The sequence below is a fragment of the Canis lupus genome, chromosome 29 (genome assembly GCF_003254725.2).
Source record: "Canis lupus dingo isolate Sandy chromosome 29, ASM325472v2, whole genome shotgun sequence".
Taxonomy (NCBI): domain Eukaryota; kingdom Metazoa; phylum Chordata; class Mammalia; order Carnivora; family Canidae; genus Canis; species Canis lupus.
The window spans coordinates 38,152,518-38,174,847 of NC_064271.1; the positions used below are offsets into that span (position 1 = coordinate 38,152,518).

Below are 22,330 nucleotides of genomic sequence, written 5' to 3' on the forward strand. Positions count from 1 at the left end.
CAGGATACATTAAGTGAATCTTTATATTTGGATCCATTTCCAGACTGTACATTTTATTGTTTTGTCTACTTTCCTTGACTATGAGATTATTTTAATTATTATAACTTTATAATACACTTTAATATCTGGTGGATTAAGGTTCTCTTTCTGTTTCCAATTTAGAAGAAAGTTTAAATTTGTACAATATTGAATCATCTCATCCAGGGAGACAGTTGGTCTCTTTTTTATTAAAGTTTGATTATCTTATCCTGTAAGGTCTTTTTTCCAATGAAGACTCTTTATATTTCTTGCTGATTGTTTTTCTAGACAATTCATAATTTTGATTGTGACTCTAAGTTATATTTTTTATATTATGATATTTAGCTATTATAATTATTAGGTAGATAGAGCTATTAATTCTTATATAGTTATTTTCCATTGGATCATGTTATATAAATTTAACTCAATATCTTATTAGTTTTCCAGCTAATCATATAATCTGTAAATATTAGTCTTTTCCCACATTTACCACTTATTGTTTTAAAAATCTGACTGCATTGGCTGTCACTTTTGGAAAAATGTAAAATCATATAAAAGCATAAGACTTTCATGATTTTAATAATAATATCTCTAATATAAAGCATGATAATGGAATTTGTGTTTCATTACTGAAAAGAATGATGTTTGCAATGGGTTGAAACACATCACAGGTGTAAAATCTATGGCTTTACAATGATAATAAAAGCAACAACAGGAACAGCAATGGGAAATGTCCATTGGCCACTATTAAAGAGTACTAACCTATTACTCTGAAATTTGATAAAGGGAAAGATTCAAGTATTTATCTTTCCTTCACTGTTAGGAGCCATGTTTTAAGGTAACCAAAAAGTTGATTAAGTTTTTTTTTTTTTTTTTAATTATTTCACTTAAATGCTGAAGAAATGATAGAAAATTATCATTCTGGGGTGCCTGGGTGGCTCAGTCATTTAAGCATCTGACTCTTGATCTCTACTCAGGTCAGGATTCAGAGTCCTGAGACTAAGCCTCAGGGCAAGCTCTGTGCTGGGCACAGAATCTGCTTAGGATTCTCTCTTTTCCCCTCTTCCTGCCCCTCCCCCCAAGTGAGGTTCTCACTTGTGCACATGCTCTCTCACCCTCCCAATTAAAAAAATAAGTAAAATTAAAAAAAAATTATCATTCTGTAATGCCTCATGATATACTAGACCTAGGGAATAATCATAAACAGATGCTAAAAGCTTCAGGCAAAAATGTTGATATAAACCTTATTTTGGAGGGAGTTGGGTTAGTAGCATATGAACCCGCTGGTAAATTTCAACATCTACAAATGAGACTAGAGATTATGTGTCTCATTACGTACTATAACTTTCTATTGCCTTAAAAACAAACAAATAACAATAACAAAACTATCTGGATCTAATCTAGCCTAAGATCTAAATACTAGTTCATAGAAAATATGAAAAAAGGAGGTATAGGGCAGACTGGGTGGCTCAACAGTTTAGTGCCTGCCTTCAGCCCAGGGTGTGATCCTGGAGACCAGGGATCGAGCCCCACGTCGGGCTCTCTGCATGGGGCCTGCTTTTCCCTCTGCCTGTGTCTCTGCCTCTCTCTGTCTCTCATGAATAAATGAATAAAACCTTTTAAAAATAAAAGAAAAAAGGAGGTATAAAATAAATAACAAAATGAAAATAGCCAAATCTAGAATATTGGACATTTAGGAAGACAAATAATGTGGTTTCTTCAACAAATCAATAGCGTTAAAGACAAAGAGATTTGCTACAGAATAAAAGAAATTTAAGAGGTTTACCATCAAATGCAGTACAGATCTTGACTCGAAAATCTATTATCTATCCATATAAATATATATCTTGAAAACAATTAGGGACGTTCTCAGATGGACTTAGTAGTAAATGATATGAAGAAATAACTAATCCTATTAGCTGTAATAATAGCTTCCTGAGAATTTATTACGAGAAAAAAGATAACAAATAAACAAAAAGTAAAGGTTCTTCTCAGAGATGTATACTGAGATATTTATAGGTAAAATGTCACCTTCTTTGAGGTTCACTTTAAAATACCTCAGGTTACAAAAAAGAGAAATGGGGGAAATGAGTGGCAAAATATTGGTAATTGTTGACTCCAGGTGATGGGTACACTGGGGTTCATTATACTCTTCTCTCTAGTTTGTGTAATGCAGGTGGTTGGTAATAAAAAGGAAAGGGCTAAGGAGTGAGAGGTGGTGGGAAAGATAGATGAGGATCAATCTTGGTTCTAAGCAAAAGAGCAGAGGTAGTTAATACGGTGAGTACATAGTTAAGAATGACCTGATGTACAGTGAGGTTCACACAAACTGAGAGAGCAAGTGTTGGAAACTGCCTAGAGTGTGGAGCTGGGGTCGGGAGAGGAGAAGTTGAAAGGTAGAAAAGGGAGCAAGGGTCCTCAAATAAGATGCCTACAAGGGCGCTGGCTATCTGGATCACCAATGTTTGCGAACTCGTGTAATAAATGATTGTTTATGCCTGGATTATTTCTCTGTGATCTACCAACTTCTCACACGCCAGTGCTTCGTGCAAAGCATCCTATTGCTGCTAAGACTGTGACCTGCTTCTCATGGACATTACAGCCAGAGTTCTATCTCAACATGGTTTATTTATAAAACCTTCTCTTAAAAAACTAATAGCTGCTGCAATGTAAGAGATGTACCGTGTCTTTAACCTCACTTTATAAATATGAAAACAGAAAAAAAAAACTTCTAATTTTCTTTTTGTGTGTGTTATCCTAGGATGTACAGAGAAGGCAATCCAATGAAAGACCTGCCTTGTCACATTCAGTAGAGCAACTGCAGTAGCAATTTGTTAGCAGATGGATAGCTGAACGCTAAAAAGGATAATAAACTAGAACGAAATTAGATATTGAAATCAATTTCTTTTAAGCTTACCATGAAACTTCAGATTTACACAATTGTATTTGAAGAAGTCAGAAAAAAAAAAAGGCATACTAAGATGGGTGCCCATGAAAACAGAACTTTACACATGCTATAGCCTTTATAGTCACCATTTACTTGGTTGGTTCAAATATTTATAGTTCATTGTTATGACTGCCAAAACTGGCAACCACAAGGATTGTTGTCTCAATTAGGACAGTAAACAGATTGTCTCTTTTTTTAATGAAAAAATCTAAAATGTAATACTTCACAGTTTAACATGTTTATTCATCTAAACGAGCTAAAAAATAATGGTGCGACATCTGTTCGAGAGGCATTGGTACCTCAAATTTTGGCTGCCTCCCCACCAATTTGGTTGTTGTTTTAAAAAATGAAGAATAGGAGGGGGTACTGTCATCAAAAAATCTTCTGGCATGTAAAGTATCTTATTTTTCTTGAAATAAGGATCTCATGTCTGTTGCTAAGGATAAAAAAAAAATTATTTAAGAATGAGGCACTATGTTGAATAGGGCAGCAGTTCAATTGTTTTAAATGAATTTACTGGCCCATTCTGGATATTTCCACACTGGTATAATTCTTTGAGTAGCTCTCCCAGTTTCCTTCATACTTACCTGCATCACTAACATACAAAATAAAATCGTAAGGATGTTTCTATTGGCACTGAATTCATCTGCTAGTTTTTTTTTTTTTCTTACTGTGGGTTGCACTGATTCTAGATATGATGTCAGTGAAACAAAATCTAGCAAACATCATTCTATCCAGGCTGCATTGGAGCAATTCTAATAAAAGAAGGCAGTGCTGCTAAGGGAGAAATGGTAGGAATCTCCCTAGAGAAGCCCAAGGTAAGTGCACTTATCTTAGATAGTCTCTGGCTCAACAACCTTACATTATGGATGAAATACATGAAAATTCTCTAAGTTTAATTTCTACAAGTTTTATTTCTGAAGCCCATCTAAATAAAGCATAGTTTATTGGATTATCATTGACTATATTGTTTTAGAATCTGGAAAATATACTGCTTGAGCATTCACGTAAATATAAGCATAATGACAATTTAGTTTTATTTTCATTGGGTATGAGGATGTATACTAGGTCAAATTAAAAACAGTGTGGTTTTTAACAATACTAAGATAAAAATAACATATTTGATTTCCTAGAAAAGAGCAACGTCTCTGTTCTGCAGTAAACTTAACACTAGGTGTCTTGATCTTAAAAAGGAACAGGATGAAACATATATTTGTCCCAGAACATTCGATGATCATAAATGCTAAATGCTGAGTTGATTAATATAGTGATTTCTAAGTTTTATTTATTAAATGCAAATAATTTTTGATTATCTGTTACATGCAGCAACTGTACCAGATTCTGAGAGGACTAAAAGAAATTAACTTAAATTTTGACATGCATTTATTCAATATGTGCAGATCACTATGCTACTGGAATTACAGAAATGAATAAGAACATATTTTCAGGATCTTGCAATCATTGGTTGGGGTAGAAGTATTTCAGAAAAATTGAAAAGACGGAAAATCTTCAAGTATGTGCCACCTGAAAACAAACTCTCCATGGGTACAATGATAGGCTTTTTGTTCATTTGCTTTAAAAGAAATCCTGGATGAGGTTATATTTTTTACAGTATCTCTTCTCAGGTGAATCTATAGATGTTTATTTTGCACGCAGAGTAAGAACCAGTAACTCTTCTAGCTCCATTCACAGTACCCCACAGGCTGTATGTAAACTCTGCTGCATTAGCTGAAATTGATCCTGCAGAGCATGTTAACAAATAGATTCTAACATTCTGAAAAGTCCTTATAATTTTTCTGTTTTTTGTCTTCTGAATCACTCTGAGCAGTGAATTGCTGGAGGAGAAAAACCCACACCTAAAATATGTGTCTGATGCCAGTCTTAGATTTTTGTCAGACATCAGTCACTATTCAGAAGTGTGGTCCCCTGAAAATGCAGGCCGGACATCACCTCTCCATCTTCAAAGATTCAAACCTGATTTCAAGCTGGAATTTCTCTACAGGTTGCTTCCCAGTTAATGTGAGTTTGAAAAATTTGCATTTCATGAAAACAGTGTTGTATAAACATATATTGTCTCAGTTTACCTGCTATTTGTTAAAATCAGAGTGGGACTTAACGGATTTAACGGTTCTCTGGAGCCATCATAAGTCAACTGCACAAATGAACTAGCCAGAGACTCAGGGTGTCGGTAAAATGAGGTAATCAAACTAGCCTATAATTATACTATGTATAGATCAATATTTATTACTATCAGAAACAACCTTTTTCCCTCAAGAGAATACCTCAAGAACAGAAGGGAAGAGTAAATTTTTTTTTCAGGGTAATGAATTTTCAGATATCGCCAAGAGCATATTCACCTATTTTAAATACTGTAAATTTGGTTATATTTCACTTGGATAGGTATCTAATAAACAATTATTACATATCTTCTCATTTAAATTACTACTGAAATTAGAAATAATCTCTATTGAATCTGACTTTTTAACACCATATGGGAGGTAAAGTAACTAAATGAAAATTGTTCACGTAAATGTGATAGGAGTGGGGGAAAAGCAGTATTTCTTGACATGTGGCATGTCACTCAGGAAAGGAAAAGGCCCATCATATCCAAAATGCCAGCTTGGATATTCCCTTTCCACCCACTTCTCGAACAGACATACCACATGGCATTAAATGCTGCAACCTTTCCTAAAAATGCCACTTGGATTGGTCTGCTGTGGTGAGTGTATAAGAACTCTTGGTCTGTCTCATGTGTTTGTGATTTCAAGGGGTAGGATCCAGTAAATAACACTGGCTAAATTTTGCCCTCAGATGTTTGGCATAAATGATCTGTGAGGATACTGGAACTTTGGGCTGTTTTCACATTGATGAAATAAATTATGCTATTTGAAAAAATTCTACAGAAAATAATGCTACACAGTCCTATTCAACTATTTGCAAAAGTCTCAAAGAATATCGAGGGTATTCATCAAAGCTTTCTTCTCTTGGCAAATATGGAAATAATCTTAACATTTTATTTGCTCTTCATAAGTACAGTATCTATGATATAAAACACTTTGTTGCGCATGTTTTAAACTATTAATCTTTTATACATCTTTATATAAGGCAGTAGCTAACAAGTCTGCTGTGGACACAGATTTTCCCATTTTCAAAGCTTTACGTATTTGTGTGTTCTAAAAATACCTTTTAAAAAAATCCATTACCCATAAAAATATTGACTATATTGATTGTTATACTCCAACAAATGCAAAGTACCTTGAAAATTCATGTAAACAAGAAATCACATATGTGAGTAATAGAAGACATATTATCTTCTTGTATTATTTATTTTCCACGAAACAGTTCTAATTGATTAACTCTCAAGAGACAAAGCGTAATTTTGTAAACCAACTTTGTATTGTTTAGATTTAAGAGACAATCCAAGAAAATGATTCTGAATAGGTAGGACTTCTGTTACTGTTGTGTGGGAAGGAGAAAAAAATCAAAACAGAACTGCACAACTTAATGACAGATTGTTACATATCTCCCTAACAAGAGGGGCAAACTGATACTGCAAGCAGCCAGAACAACGTAATTAAAATAGAATTCCAAGTTTATACTAATACAATAATAAGTTAATTAAAATCAAGATCAACTGAACTTTCTATTTACACCAGTTCAGACAGCCCAAGAGGAAAGGAACTCTATTTTACAGACATATGTGACTCTTTGAGCTTCTGTCATCCAGGTGCCATTTCTGATGGAGCACATGTGCACTGAACAGTTGGCAAAGAAGGAAAAAGATTACTGTAGATGTATGGCAGATAGTCTCTCTAATGATATAAAATATGTCTGGAAAGAAAGCAGGGCTTCTTTGTAAAATGAAAAATTTCCCATGACTTTTCATTCCTTCTTAGGTTCTGAATGTGATTTGAGAATGTTTCTGTAAATGAGGATATATACTTTTACTTATGATGTATATGGGACAAAAATAGATTTAGTAATCTGTAAGTGATGGAGTTATACACATAAATTGGCTGAGACATCCGAAGAATTTAGGATCTGTTTTCCATTTAATCTAAACGCACCATGAATAGGTTGCCTGTCAAAGTAGAAAGATTTATAAAAGTATCCAGTAGCATACATTATACTACGTTGCTAGGTAAGGTTCTTTTCTTGATATCCTATGCAACTATTTAAAAAGATGTTTCTGAAAACTGAAAATACCAGCAGAAAGAATTCAAGATGTTCCAGTTTCAGTACTTTAGAAAAAGTATTGGTCCCAAGGGGTACTTTTATAAAATTATTTCCCTTTAATGCATTGATTGCTGTTCAGCTAATCTTCATCTCGTTCCAGATCAGGGTCAACATCTGTGGACAGTCTGAGATAAAAGAAAGCATAGAAAGCCAGTAGGAGGGCCAATATAGCTGCAAGTACGAGGCCAACTTCCTGAGGAGGGGAAAAAAAAAAAAGTAGGTTTGAAATTGATGAAAAGAGATTGGCTCATGTTATAAGTTTCATCAGAGAAAATAGCAACCTAATTCTATCATCCAGAATAATTATTTGAACCTAATTAATCACATTCTATTTGTTTAACACTTCTTGTCATTAAGTATACTTAATACCGACTGCAAAAACAAGTACATCAGTGGGCGACTGATTTCTACTATTATTTCTATGCAATTTGTGCTTTTCTAATAGTAAAATCAAACTTCATAATTTTAACATATTTTCATAGTTGGGATATCAAGGTGTTGAGTGCATGCAGTGTAGTTTGTGCCTACATAGTTTCCCTGTTCTCTATCTGAGTATGTTTGACTTTATTTGTTGCTTCAATAAATTTGTTATTAGTTGTAGCTTTTGGACACTGGTTTATCTTTCTTTTTCTAATGGGAAGAAACTATTACAACCAGTTTCTAAATTATGTCTCTGTAAAGCTTTTTTAAGTATTATTTTGTTGAAATTCTAATTTTTAAACTCTGAATTCTATAGTTCATAATGTAGGGGAACAAAACTGAGTACTCTTCGCTCATGAAGCAAGATACAGTATAATGTACCAGAACTGTGAAGGTTGATTCTGAATATTTCATTTGGTGATTTGATGTGGATTATATTAATTATGTTAAAATAGTGGACAAAAATTTTACTACATGTATTATGGTAAAAATCCTATTATCTCTTAAAAACTCCATAAACATAATATATATATATATGAAGTATATAGTATACAGTATGTAGTATACACACACACATACACTTTAAGGAATGTTCTCAATATTAACATATCATTTGGCTAAAAAAAGCAAAAAAAGAGCAACTAGTGCCAGTTCCATACCCTAAAGAGCCTAATATGCCTTTCTAATTTTCAATTGTGTATCATACCCATTCCTGGCATTGTTTTATGGAGAAGCAGTTTATTTGCATTTACATGAATATATTTTACATTTCATCAGAACGTAAAATTATTAATTCAACAGATGCCACCTAATAAACTTTAAAAACAGTAAAATAAATTTGGTTTATAATCAACATGAAATTTTTACCTGGGCGCTGAAATCACACATGGGTACCTTATGCAGACATTTTACATTTATTTAGATTTCCAGACTATGAAAAAAAATATTGATAAAAATCATGGGGTTGACAGACTCAGTGTCCACTATTTTTGTAAGGTTTCGTTTTTTAAATCTAATACATCAATTTAATGTCAAATGAAAGTGAATTTTTCTTTGTTGCAGTTGGAACACTTTGGCATCTCAAAAGGGCACGGCAGCATCAGACAGGTTTCATTTATATTCTTATATCCACAGCTGTGCTCCCAGACCCATCTGGTTACACAGCTACTAATTTTAAGAGGATGTAATAAACAAGTGACACACAACTGCAAACTCCATCTGTTCTGTATAGTGGACAACAAAACTGTTCAACAGCAGTCCCCATTCAGACAAGCTTAAAGCAAGAATAAAGTTTTTGTCTTGATTGGAGGCCATCATCCACATCTCATTTGATAATCACCTCTAACTGCTGCTTTTCAACTGCTCCTTGCCCTTCAAAAAACTCTCTGTAATCTTCACTCTACATTTTCAGGATACCCAAGGGCATGAAAACAGGTTTTAAGGGTAGGAAGTAGAGAACATTCATAGAATACAGCTTTAGAGGATCCATTAATTCAATTAAGTCTACTGAATATATGGTGGAGGGGGTAGGGCTAAAGACTATTGAATGGGGGAGGAATAGCATCATTTTCTTTTTTAAAAAGTTGAGAAGATGAACACTGTGGGGACTGGATATATAAAGGGTTAAAATAATGATAAAATTTGAAAATACTGCTTTCAGGATGCTGGTGACACTAACCATAAGTTAGAGACCTGTAGGCATTTATGACCCCCCCCACCCCCTGGCCATTTTCAGTTTTACATCTGAAATCACAAAAAAGAAGAAAAATAATGTTTCCAGATGGCTCATCCCAAGAGGTTCTCAGCAGGATCTGGTTGACACTTGAGTATTTTATTTATGTAACAGATAAATTAAATTTTTGATACTTATTCTCTTATTAGATTACACCTTTCAAATAAACCTTTCAAATAAACTAATTAACAAATACGAATTATCTTTTTCTTTCTAAACATTAGAAAACACGGATATTTACATTCTAAAAATTTTTTAATGATACTACAATTCTTGAAAAATCACCTAATTATTTTTTAAATAGCAATGCAATAGGAAATATTAGTTGTGCAAATATTTCTTAGGTGGCACTAATTATTGGGTCATAAATTATAACATTCTGTTTACATTGGTAAGACATAGGAAATAAAATAGATTCTGAACAGAAATTAATTCCAGATTTTGATCCAGTAATATTCACATCTTATTCTGAATCTGCACAACTTATTGTTCTCTCAAAACATTTTCTATTACTAAACATAGTTTACAAAAAGGCACTAAAAGTCTTTGAGCATAGAGACTGTATTGTGTATTCTTTACATCTCTAGTCCTAGATTTCTCAGTCAATACTGTTGATTTTACATGGTAATGAAATCTGGAAGTTATTTCTTGTATAAATTCCTCCAAGATGATCATGTCTTAGTCATCTCTCTTTCTACAGGTTCTACAACATCATAATACAGCATTTCTAAACAAATAATGAAGGATTAAGATTTATATAATCTATATGTAAAGGATATTAAAATTATGTAATTCTCTGAAAACTTTACAACAGCCATATCACTATCTCCACAGCAAAGCTGAGAACATTTTATGATATATAATATCTAATACAATGCAGACTTAGTTGAAGCGGGGGATCTTGAGGCCGCTGACAAACATCCAAGTGAAGTCTTATTTGTACAAACCAGTAATGGCTAATTCAAAGAAATATTTTCTCAGCTAACAATTCATAAATGAATTCTATGTCCTGGGTTCAACGTTAAGAGTTTCATGGTATTATTTAACGTTCCTGACCACCCTGTGAGGTAATGGTATAATTGCCATCTTGCAAATATGTCAGCGTATACTTAGCTAGATGATGGCAATAGTTAGAGGCAAGAGGAATGTGATCCTAGGCCTCTTTCTTCTGTGATCAGTGTTGTCATTGCTGTTATTTTTCTATTCCGTGCAGCTGTTCATATTTCTATAGATTTAAATTATTTTAAGAGATAACTATGATTCATTCTAAAAATAAGTAGTAAAGTGATAAAAATACTATAATATTATGGTCATCCTGTATCAACTAGATAAGAGTCAAACATGTTTGATGTTCATTAGTCCTTAGTTGCTTCTCTGGCATTATCAATATGGATAAAATCACTCACTGGGGAAATTAAACAGCATTAAATGGCAATTGCTGAAAGAAACTTCGTTATTTAAAATCCTATGCTAAAATGACAAGGCAATCAAAGTTTGACAGGGCAAACTAATTAGTATGCCAGATTTGAAATGTAAACTACCTCTATGGTTCTGATTCTAAAAAGTTCCATATCATTTTAATGGGCTCTTCATGTAATTTTTTAAGCAAAGTAAACAATGTTTAAAGTTAAGATTTTTATTTTCCATAGGTTTACATATCAAAATGATATGCCAGCTTATTAAAAAAGAGCTTTGTCTGGATGTCAGTCAGAAACTCTTTTGTACATACTTTAAATCATAAATGAAATCTAAGAACTTTTTTCTCATAAAAAAGAAAAGCAAATTCTGTAATATTCATAAAAATATATTAGAAAATTGCACTATATGGTAGATTTATCTCATTCTAAGACAGTCATTTCCTCAAATTAGAATAATAACAAAAATTATATGAGCAAATGAAAAAGAGAATATGTATATATTAATAAATGAATGGCTGCACCATTTCTCAAATTCTAATTTATAGCTGCTCATTATATTGTGCCACAAGTGGATTTTGCTACCCCAATATTTTTCTTTGAAAAATTCCAAGAGCAAAACACCATATTGTGAGAGATAAAAGTGACATAGTGCCTTGGTGGAAAATTACAAATAGCACTCCTACTACCAGAGACAATCATCAGGTAACTAACTGTAAAACAAAGAAGAAAACCCCTAAGTATGGCTTTTAGAAATATCATGTCATGGAAATAATTTTAAAGATGAATAAAATTTCTTGTGAAATGAAAACTTCAAAAGATGAATCATCTCTCTTTTAAACAAAAAGGCAATTTACTTTTTTTTTCATTAAAAACTGACACATAGCACTAACTGAGGGGAGTGTGTTGTGAAAACATACCGTATCACACGGCAATGCTTGATCAAAATCAGCAATCAGGAGTAAAAAGAAGGCAGTGTTTCGTGATCGTAATAGCAAATTCTGGAAGACAACCAAATATATCATCTGGCAGTTCAACAGCTGTTACAGCCTGGTAGTAATACCTTGGCATTTGTTATAAGCTATAACTTAGAAAAATTGATTTTTCATCTGCCAGATAAAAACCAAAATCTTCTTTTAACATTTTAATATTTCAATAAAGTATATATACTAATCGCTTTAATTTTATACATTTGACAGTAGAACTGTCAAGTTAATTTTTGTATTTATACTTTGATTCACCTCGAAATACTTGGCAAAAAAATTGACATGAGTAATAATGTAAATGTAATTCTGTTGAACTTCATTGTGCTAGCACATTGGATTAATATCTGCTTACATCATTCTCAGATCCATTTATCCCTCCCTAAGCAGTTAAAACACTGGTTTTCTAAAAGAACAAGTTTGGAGACATCGTTAGAATTTCATCATAGAGAGTACTGACAACAATAATAATACACAGAGTAAAATCATACATATTAATGACCTAAATATGTATAATTATAAAAAATAAAACTTCAATAACCATAAGATCAAATGTATTGAAAACAAAAGAAGTTTTTGATTCAGGCCACATAAATCACTGAAAATTCTGAACAATATTTACAGTAGCTAGAGAAAAAATAAATTGCAACTTTAAATAGAACTGGCTGTCTTATGTGACATTGTGTTTTATTTTAAGACCGGTAAAAATCTCAGGATCAGAATGATGTTTCCCATTAAGTAAACTCTTTATAAAAACCTTCAATTCTGGCATTGACTTTGATTTTGAAATGTCATAAAACATTTAGCATTCAACATTTATGCAATCCAGTTTTAGAAAATGAAATGGCATGCATATATCAAATTTTAAAGTTACCAAATACAGGTACCTTTATGCCTATTGCTGTTTTCTTTGCTTCTGCTTTTAATTTGGTTGCTCGTAAAATAGGTTTGGTTTTTTTATAATCTTGTTTACCTAGAAAGAAATAATTTCAGGCAATAAACTACGCATATATATAATTCAAGTTTAACAGCCATCTGAAATGTCAAAGAATGTTTAAATACAGTAAGACGGAGACACAGAGCTGCAAAGTAGCTCCCAGTTATGGAAGTCATAAATGTGTCACACTAAGGTCAATTTCTCTCTTACTTTTTTTCCAGGAAGAAGATATGACAGACATCTTTGATTCAGTGTGTAGTGAAGAGCTAAAAACATAAAAGCTTATTTTAGAGAGTAAGATGTTTAAAGTAAAGACAGTGAACCTTTTGGAAGCATTTAAAAACAAATGGGTAAATGAGTATATACAGGATCCCATTAATAGATAAATTAACTTTATCACCCTACAGAAGAGTAAGAGTTCATTGTACACTTATTTTATTAAGAATATGTAAAATATCCAAATAATCAACTTGAGGGGATATCCTCAAGTTTTCTGTAAGAAACTGAGGAAGATCTGTAAATACTTAACTTTTTGTCACTGAATTCATTAGAAAAACACATATTTAACTTTTGTTTGCTCTTACAAGAGGACAGAATAAATATGGCTAGATAAAAGCTACATTTAACTATGAATTTCAATCCTCTTTACCACATTTCACAGCCAAGATGAACAAAACTAAGCATCAACAAATTTCCCTTTTTATGTACCATTTGTGTTCGAATGAGTAACAAACCTGGGTTTGTATATGACCTGCATGTAACTGATGAGTTACATAACCTGTGAAGAAAATAGATTGAACAATAACAAAAAAAAAAACAAAACAAAACAAATCAAAAACAACAGTAACAAAAACATTGACAGAATGATATACTCTTGTTAACCAAAAGAACGTTTAGCTAAGAACTGGGTCAATGGGTCTCGAATACAGTATGTCACTCTGTGTGGGAGTTAGCTTAAGACCATATATTCTCTCAAAATTTTATAGTCTCCTTAGTTTGCCTTTTTTCTCTTACTCCCCTTCCTTCATGATCAATTCCTTTCCAAATCTTACCCTGTATCTCCTTTATGTAAATAATGCAACTTTTAACTTTAATTTCCTCATCTTCCTTACACTGAAATAAATCTGAAAGCAGTGGATCTACATTATAGTATATCATAAAAAGTTAATGTGCAATAAAATAATGTGTTTGCTAATGATTCAAAAGTGCCTTTAGAATTCCATATAGATTTTTAGAATCAGAAATGGCAGGGAGAAGTGAGTCAAATGGATGGGAGTAATGAAGAAATGCTCTATTTGTGTTCATTAGACACATAAAAGTGTTTATTTGGCTGAAGAGCTATGTGTGGTTGTGTTTTTTTTAAAAGAGCCAGTATATTCTATTTCCTTAACTGCTATCATGTAGCAGTCATTCTGGATCTATGAACAACAGAAGCTTAATAAATATTATTTGATGATAAGGTTTAATGATCCAGAAATGAACCAATTGTAAAAATGTACATCAAATGATCTAAATTTAAATTATGAAATGAACAAACTACAGAAAAATATTACTCTGACCCATTTTAAATTAGCAACATTTAATTTTGCTGAAAAAGCCTTGACAAGTGTTCACTCTGATTTCACATCTCAACAGTCAAACTATTCATGTCATTATCCCTGCTGAGATATAAACAGCTCAGAACAATGAAAATGGTGACACATCAAATGCCTCCACTCAGGGTTACAAAGCAAATTTTTAAAGAGAATCTAAAGAGAAATTTGAAGATTATAGATCTGAGGCCAAAAAGCCATTTCTTGTTTTATCTTACACATGCCCTATAATAATCTCTGGGTGCAATGGGGAAAAATAAATGGAAAAAGGATCGTCTTAACCAAATTTTTTCATACATGTGTGCATTATTCTGGAAGATGTGTCTGCCGTAAAACAGACTCAAATATATCTTAAAGAGTCAATGTTAAAGTGAGAATTTATCACTCTACTTCACTTGCCATGGAACTCACTGGTTAAATAATGTGTTCCATTTCAATTTAACTCCTGATTCTTAGAGAATAATACCTCCAGATGCATATTAAAGTTGATACGAACATTTGAAACTGTATTTATAATAAATAGAAGGTTTTAAAAATTATTTGCACCTGGTACTTCTCCAAATAGTGCATCTGTCATTAGTTTAGCATTCTGCTTGCTAAGTATGATATCCAAAAGTATATAGTGAAATATGAGGTTTCAGTCTACTAGGTGAAAACGTTTACTGGGGTATCTGTTAAGTTCTTTAGAACTAAAACTAGATATTTCTATTATACCCAAATAAGTTTTCAACATTTAAATTTTTTATGGCTTCAAGAAGGATACCTATGCCTACACAATTGTAAAAGAAAAAAAAAAAAAAAAGGTAAAACACAGAAGTCCCTGCCTTCTAAGTACTTAATTAAGAAAAAATACACAAATATATAATCCATATATAAACATCTAGATTTTATATGTAGATGGCTTCTTAGACACATTTGGGTTTGATTTTGGTTATATCAATAATGCAATAACCAACGTAGCTGTTTGGCAACTGCTCATTACATTTTATATGAGAGGAAACCTGGAGAATTTAAGCCTATGAAGCTGATCTGGGGCTCAATTATCTAGTTTCTCTGTTCAATGACACCTTTCAGCACATTTCTGTATTTTCATTTCCTATAGCATAGTTTAATAAGAGCTTTTTTTCCTCCATCACTGAGCTTCCTAATTGATTGATTTATGCCTCCTCTCTCCAATATAATCCCATAATACTACTTTATTATATTTTATTCTTAAATTATCACAATGAAATTGATTTTTTCCCCTTTCAGTATAAAGTTCTATGAATTTTAATGCTCTTGTATAGATTCATGTAACTACTACCATAATCAGGGTACAGAATAGTTCTATCTCAAAAAACTCCATGTGGTATCCTTTTAGATCCATGCCTCCTCCCACCCATAATTCCTGGCAACCACTGCTCTACAGTCCATTTCTATAACTGTCTTTTCAGTAAGATGGCAATAATGTGACAATGGCTTCTTTGACTCAGCATAAGGCCTTTAAGTATCACCCAAGTTGCATGAATCACCTATTCGTTCTTCGCTATTGCTGATTAGTATTCCATTATACAAAGGCACCAGAGTTTGTTTATCCATTCACTCACTTAAGTGCATTTGGGTTATGTCTAGTATTTGGCAAGCTTATTACAAGAGCTACCTATAAGCACAGGTGTATGAGTTTTAATATGAACACAAGTTTTCAATTTATCTAGAGTAGGACTATTGAGTCAATATGGTATAAGTATATATTTAACTTTGTAAGAAACTGCCAAACCATTTTCCAGGGTGGGTGTATCATTTCATATACCTACCAGCAATGGAACAGAGTTCTGGTAGTGTCACATCAGAACTCGTATTAGTATTTTTTCCTCTAGATTATCTAATTTTTTAGCATACAACTGTTTGTAATATTCCTTTATAATCCATTTTATATCCATAAAGGTCAATATGCAATGTACCCTGTTTCATTAATGATATTAGTAATCTAAGCATTCCTTTTATTAAAAAAATAGTATAACTAGAGGTTTTTTAACTGTATTGATCTAAGTGAATTTTTTTTTTTAACTGTTGTTCTCTATGTTTTTTTCCACTCTAATCCTTATGATTTCCTTTTGGGCTTAGTTTGCTTTTTTCATATTCTAACCTTGTAGGCAGAAAGCTAGGTTATTGATTTGAAATCTTTCCTCTTCATAAACATACTGTTTAGCAGGTGTAAATTGCCATCTAGGTACTGTTTTAGCAGCATCTCATAAATTAGTAAAGAGAGGAAAAGAGTTACACACAAAAAATCTATGTGGACTTTATTTACCTATGCAGTTACCTATTTTTTGTTGTTGTTGTTTGTTTTTTTCTGTATATGGATCTGAGTTACTGTCCTGTGTACTATCATCCTAGCCTCAAGGACTTCTTTTAGTGTTTCTTGCAGGGCAGGTGTGCTATTAACAAATTATCTGGTTTTGTTTATCCAAAAACATCTAATTTCTCCCTTTTTTGGAGGACAGTTGTGCTGGATATAGAATTCTTGGCTGACTGTCTATTGCTTTCAACACATCATATGTAATATGTTACTTTTCTCTTGCTGCTTTCAGGATTCATTCTGTATGTTTGACTTTCAACAGTTTGACTATAATGTAGCCCAGAGTGGATCTCTTTGTGTTTATCCTACTTGAAATCTGTTGAGGTTCTTGGATAAAAAAAATTAAAGTGCTTCATCAAATTAGGGAAGTTTTTGGATATTATTTTTTCAAATACCTTTCTGATCCTTTCTCTTCCTCCTCTCATTCTGGAACTATTGTACATAGATTGGTTGTACTATTGTGCATAGACTGATATGCTGGATGGTGTCCTACAGATTTCTGTTCATTTTTTGTCATTCATTTATTATTTTTCTTCATGTTCCTCATAAAATATAATCTCAATTAACTTGTCTTCATGTTCCCTGATTCTTCTGTCAGTTCACAACTGATGTGAAGTCCCTCTGGTGAAATTTTTTAAATTACTGTATTTTTCAACTCTAGAATTTCTATTTGCTTTTTAAAAATATACATAATTTACAATTCTATAATAAGGTGCCTTATTTAATGAGGCATCATTCTCATATTTCAATTTTTTTAGGCAGGCACCAAACTGCTGAGCCACCCAGGCATCCCTATTGTTTGTTTGTTTTTTAATGACTTTTATGGTCTAATTCTGTAAAGTCTGTGTTCTCTTGTCATTTGCAGCCACTCAGCTTAATGTTCACCTAAAGACTGGACAAATACTTTCTTAAATGCCTTGAACCAATGTCTTCCAGCTTTGCTGGGGAGTTGTGTATGGTATATATGGGTGTGCGGGTGTGCATGCATGTGTGTGTGTGTGCATGTGTGTTGTTATACATTTTCCATCCTTTGACAGGGGTTTATAGTTCTGCCTTAGCCTTCTCTTCCTGCTAGCTTCATAAAGGTCATCAAGAGGTGAGAAATTTTATAGCCTTTTTGGGTATTTATTAGACATGGCATAGCCCTGCACAGTCTGTGGCTTTCTAGATTCCCAGAAACCTATGTTAGAGATTTTTAAAGACCCTACAGACATATCATTGCCCAGTTTTTCAATATTTTTAGGACAGCCTCCAGCTAGTCCCAACTCGTAATGCTGCTTCAAGTAGTTGTGATACTAACTTGCCACTGACTGTATTTGTCAAATGCTGGGAAGGGCTCTTCACACAGAGTGAGTTCTAAGTCTAGTTAAATAAGGACAAGTTTTGAGAATGAGGCTTTTCAGTGATTATCAGACAGGTCAGATAAGGACAATTCTGTGAGGATGGAATGTGGCATAGCTCCAAACTCATTCTGCCTTCTCCACTAACTACAGGATGCTGTTTTTCACAACTACCACAATTGTAAGGATAAGCAAAGATGGAATTAATACCAGTTAAAACTGAACAAAGCCAAATTTTCTTATTGAGATTCAGTTGTTTTTCTCAAATATTCCTTGGACTGTTGTAAGAGTTTCATTAATTTACAGATTTCTGAAAAAGTTGATTCTGACTTCTTTTTGCCATTGTTTTTATTGCTTTTATAGAGAAACGGATCCTTATGTTTTATTCAAAAAGTACTTCTCCTCTCTTTACTTTTAATGTTGTTGTATTTGAAGTTATTTCTTTCATACAGCCTAGATTTAGGTGATTTTATAAAATTTCAACCTGAAAATCTACTGTCTTTTAATTGGTATGTTTAGACCATTAACATTTAATACAACTATTAATGTTTTTATTTAGATCTGTTTTATTATTGCTTTCTTTTTCTTCCCTTTGGTTTGTTCCTGCTTTACTTTTCCTGCCTTTTTTTGAATTATTTAAACATTTTAGTATTCAATTTAAACTATTATGATTTTGATATATTTCTTAATGTTTTAAAAATTGCCCTAGAGATTACAAAATGTATACTTAATTCTTTAGATTCTAAATCAATATTTTATTCAGTTTGCTATTTTTAAAAAGAACCTACATTATTTTCAAAATTTTAATATGCACACTGATAAATTTCATATTCTAATATAATGGAAATAAGCAATATAATGGTTTGTAGAGCTAGTTTTACTTGATTTTGCTGTGCTTATATTTGAACTTCTTGGACATGTGTCATGTTGATGTATACAGTGGACATCTATTAATTTAGGCCTTTAAATGTCTGCAAGCAAAGAATTATAAAAGTGAATAGACTGCTGTAGCACAGGTGTGTTTTCCTTAAAAATGCCAGGCAAGGGATCCCTGGGTGGTGCAGCAGTTTGGCGCCTGCCTTTGGCCCAGGGCGCGATCCTGGAGACCCGGGATCGAATCCCACGTCGGGATCCCAGTGCATGGGCCTGCTTCCCCCTCTGCCTGTGTCTCTGCCTCTCTCTCTCTCTCTCTCTGTGACTATCATAAATAAATAAAAAAATTTTAAAAAATATAAAAAAATGCCAGGCAAGCATTTTTAAGGAAAACATAAATAGGCTATATGTTCTTATATAATAATCTTGTATAACATAAAGCCATTGGATGTGTGTTCTTATTATAGCCTAATAGTTTTGAAATAAAAAGTGAAACACATTTGTAAAGTTAGAAGGATTATTATATTCTTGTTACTGAAACTTTATATTCATGATAAAAACTATAACTTATCCTTATATAATATCTGTGATTTAGTTTTGAAATATAATTTCCTACTACTCTTCTCTCCAGTTTTGTGACTGGTTTAATTGAAGAGTATCCTGAAGTTGCTAGATCTGTACTATTAAAAAGTTACATTATTATTTTTGACAATTTATGTTAATAGATTTTTTTTGATATTGTGAGTCCAAAACAATGTACAGAAATAAGATGTAATGTTCAGGTTGATACATGACGATACATTCCATTCTTTTTTTTTAAAGATTTTATTTATTTATTCATGAGAGACCCAGAGAGAGAGATAGACAGAAGAAAGAGAGAGGCAGATACCCGGGCAGAAGGAGAAGCAGGCTGCATGCAGGGACCCCAATGTGGGACTCGATCCCAAGATTCCAGGATCATGCCCTGGGCTGAAGGCAGGAGCTAAACCACTGAGCCACCCAGACATCCCGATAAATGCCATTCTTAATTCCCAATCTCAATGATCACCATCAAAATAGCCATAACCTTCTCTTTAATTCTCTCTAAAATGACTACATATTATAATTTAAACTTATGAGATATATTTATATTAATAAAATGCTATTTTTGTATGTTTAAAATAAGGTTTCAAAATTAATTTTCTAGTAGAAAATTCTATAATATGGAAAACTGTTTTTATGGCCTTGTAAGAATACAGATTCTATTATCCTTGTGTACAATTCTTATTAAGGAAAATACATTTTGATAATTGCATTATTAAGATTACCAATCCAAACAAAAAATTTCTCTGAAAATCGTGACACTGAGAGTTAAAATTCTTTCAAATCAATCTGAGATTCTTAACAAATAGAGAGTGTATAAATGTGAATTACTCATCACAAAACCTTTTTGCATGTAAAATTCGAGAGCATTTTTGGGGAGAAAGTGAAAAAGCCTTCCCCAAATATGATAATGATATAGTTAATGCAGTTAGAACAATAAAGTAAATTTATTTTTTATGTGAATGCTTGGATTTATAAGAACTTACATATGACAAAAATACATTTAAGATGTGTGAGCTTTAGTATTTATTCCATAGTCAATTTTAGCTTTTTTTTTTTTTTTTAATGAATCTGGATTTAATGCTGAAAAATGGACATTTCAAAATTAAGAAACATTAAAACTTGCATTTTCATATAGGAAAATATGTCATAAAATTGCTCTTTGAACTAATATCAGCACTGATTACCAGACTATTAGTATATGCACATAGTTATTGAGTAGAAGATGAAAACTCTGAAGTAGGGATATTTTGGCTAGCAAATAACAAAATATTAATTATTGTCCATCAGGAAACAAGAAAAATATAAGAAAATGTATATGATAGTTTATTTTCACCTGCATCCAAAATTTTAATTGCATGAGTCATGACTTCTTAAGGTTAGTAGATAGAATTATCAGAACCTCTGAGAATAGTGTGACATTAGATCATATCACTGACTATCACTTGTACCTAATTAAGCATAATTGAAAATGTACCCTTATGGTCATCAGAATTTTTATATCCCATTTCCTAAACAACTCATTTATTGATTCATTCATTCCTTAAAAAATATTTACTGGAGGATGCCTGGCTGGTTCAGTCAGTAGAGCACCTGACTCTTGATCTCAGAGTTGTAAGTTTGAGTCCGACATTGGGTATGGAGATTACTTAAAATCTTTTTTAAAAAATTATTTATTGAGCACTTACCATGTAATAAAAGATGCTAAACAATGTTAAGGGTACTGAACATACAGTAGTATGAGCAAAACAGATCAACTGTCTATTACCCTTGTTAAAAAATAAATAATAAGCAAACAAAAAATGTTCAGTTTCCTAGGTGATAAAATGCACCAAAAAGAAAAATGAAGTTGGTAAGGGGCAGAAAATAAAAGGGAGAGATGAACTGTTTCAGAAACAGTGGTCAGAGAAGGCCTCCTCGGTAATGTCACTAGACATTATTAGTTAATGTCACTTGGCTAGATACTTAAATGAATTTAGGGAGAAAGTCATGTAGCTATCTGTAGAAATAATTCCAAATACTGGGAACATCAAAGTGCAAATACTCAGGAAACATGAATCTCTGGAGGGCCAAAATGTCACTGAAGTCTCTCAAGTCAGAAAAAAAAAAGTGCTTTATAGGTAACAAAATGAAAGTCTAAGAGTTAGGTCAGCATCATGGCAGCATGCATTATTCCTTTTTTCCCTCCCCTTTCATTTACAACCAGATATCCCTCACTAAAGAAAAGTGCCTCTGCACCACATACCAGGACACTCAAGCTATTCATACACCCAAAAACAGGTTGATTAGATGGCAGAGGAGGCAGGGGAGCCAGGGAAGTCGCCCCAGAGGTAGCAGCTGCACAGAAGGCTGCTTCAGGCATGGCTATGTGCCAGCAAAATCTTTCTGACAGAGAAGGTGGAAGGTGAAGGTTGTGAGTAGGGTCTACCCAGTTGTGTGCTCTGCAGCTGGGGAATCTATTGCTTTCTCTTAAGAGGGAAGTAGGAAGACAAAGAGAAGTGTTTCCTGCTCTCTGCCTCAGGTTCCCGGCAATAGGATCACCTTAAGTCATATGGAACTCCTTCCTTCACAATCATGGAACCCTCTATAGAGACAGCTATGGGCACACCCAGAGCTCCAAAAGTGAAGTACACACCTTCACCCACTTGCCGCCAGTTTTTTTTTTTTTTATTTTTATTGGTGTTCAATTTACTAACATACAGAATAACCCCCAGTGCCCGTCACCCATTCACTCCCACCCCCCGCCCTCCTCCCCTTCTACCACCCCTAGTTCGTTTCCCAGAGTTAGCAGTCTTTACGTTCTGTCTCCCTTTCTGATATTTCCCACACATTTCTTCTCCCTTCCCTTATATTCCCTTTCACTATTATTTATATTCCCCAAATGAATGAGAACATATAATGTTTGTCCTTCTCCGAC

At 33.0% G+C, this 22,330-nt stretch overlaps 1 protein-coding gene across 21 annotated transcripts in view; it reads right to left on the reverse strand.

Moving 5' to 3' along the window:
• Positions 1–4,233: 4,233 nt before the first annotated feature.
• Positions 4,234–22,330, reverse strand: part of TRIQK (triple QxxK/R motif containing) — an 84,681-nt gene continuing 66,584 nt past the window's right edge. For 15 of the 21 annotated variants that reach the window (XM_025433509.3, XM_025433517.3, XM_025433522.3 and 12 more), the window contains 4 exons: positions 12,639–12,724; positions 11,689–11,769; positions 8,961–9,020; positions 4,234–7,394 (listed from right to left, as the gene is read on the reverse strand). In XM_025433509.3, the coding sequence (XP_025289294.1) occupies positions 7,281–7,394; positions 8,961–9,020; positions 11,689–11,769; positions 12,639–12,724 (341 nt within the window). In that variant the 3' untranslated portion in view covers positions 4,234–7,280. The remainder of the gene's footprint in view (positions 7,395–8,960; positions 9,021–11,688; positions 11,770–12,638; positions 12,725–22,330) is intronic. The other 6 variants (XM_049103791.1, XM_035708269.2, XM_049103789.1 and 3 more) reach the window with 3 other exon arrangements.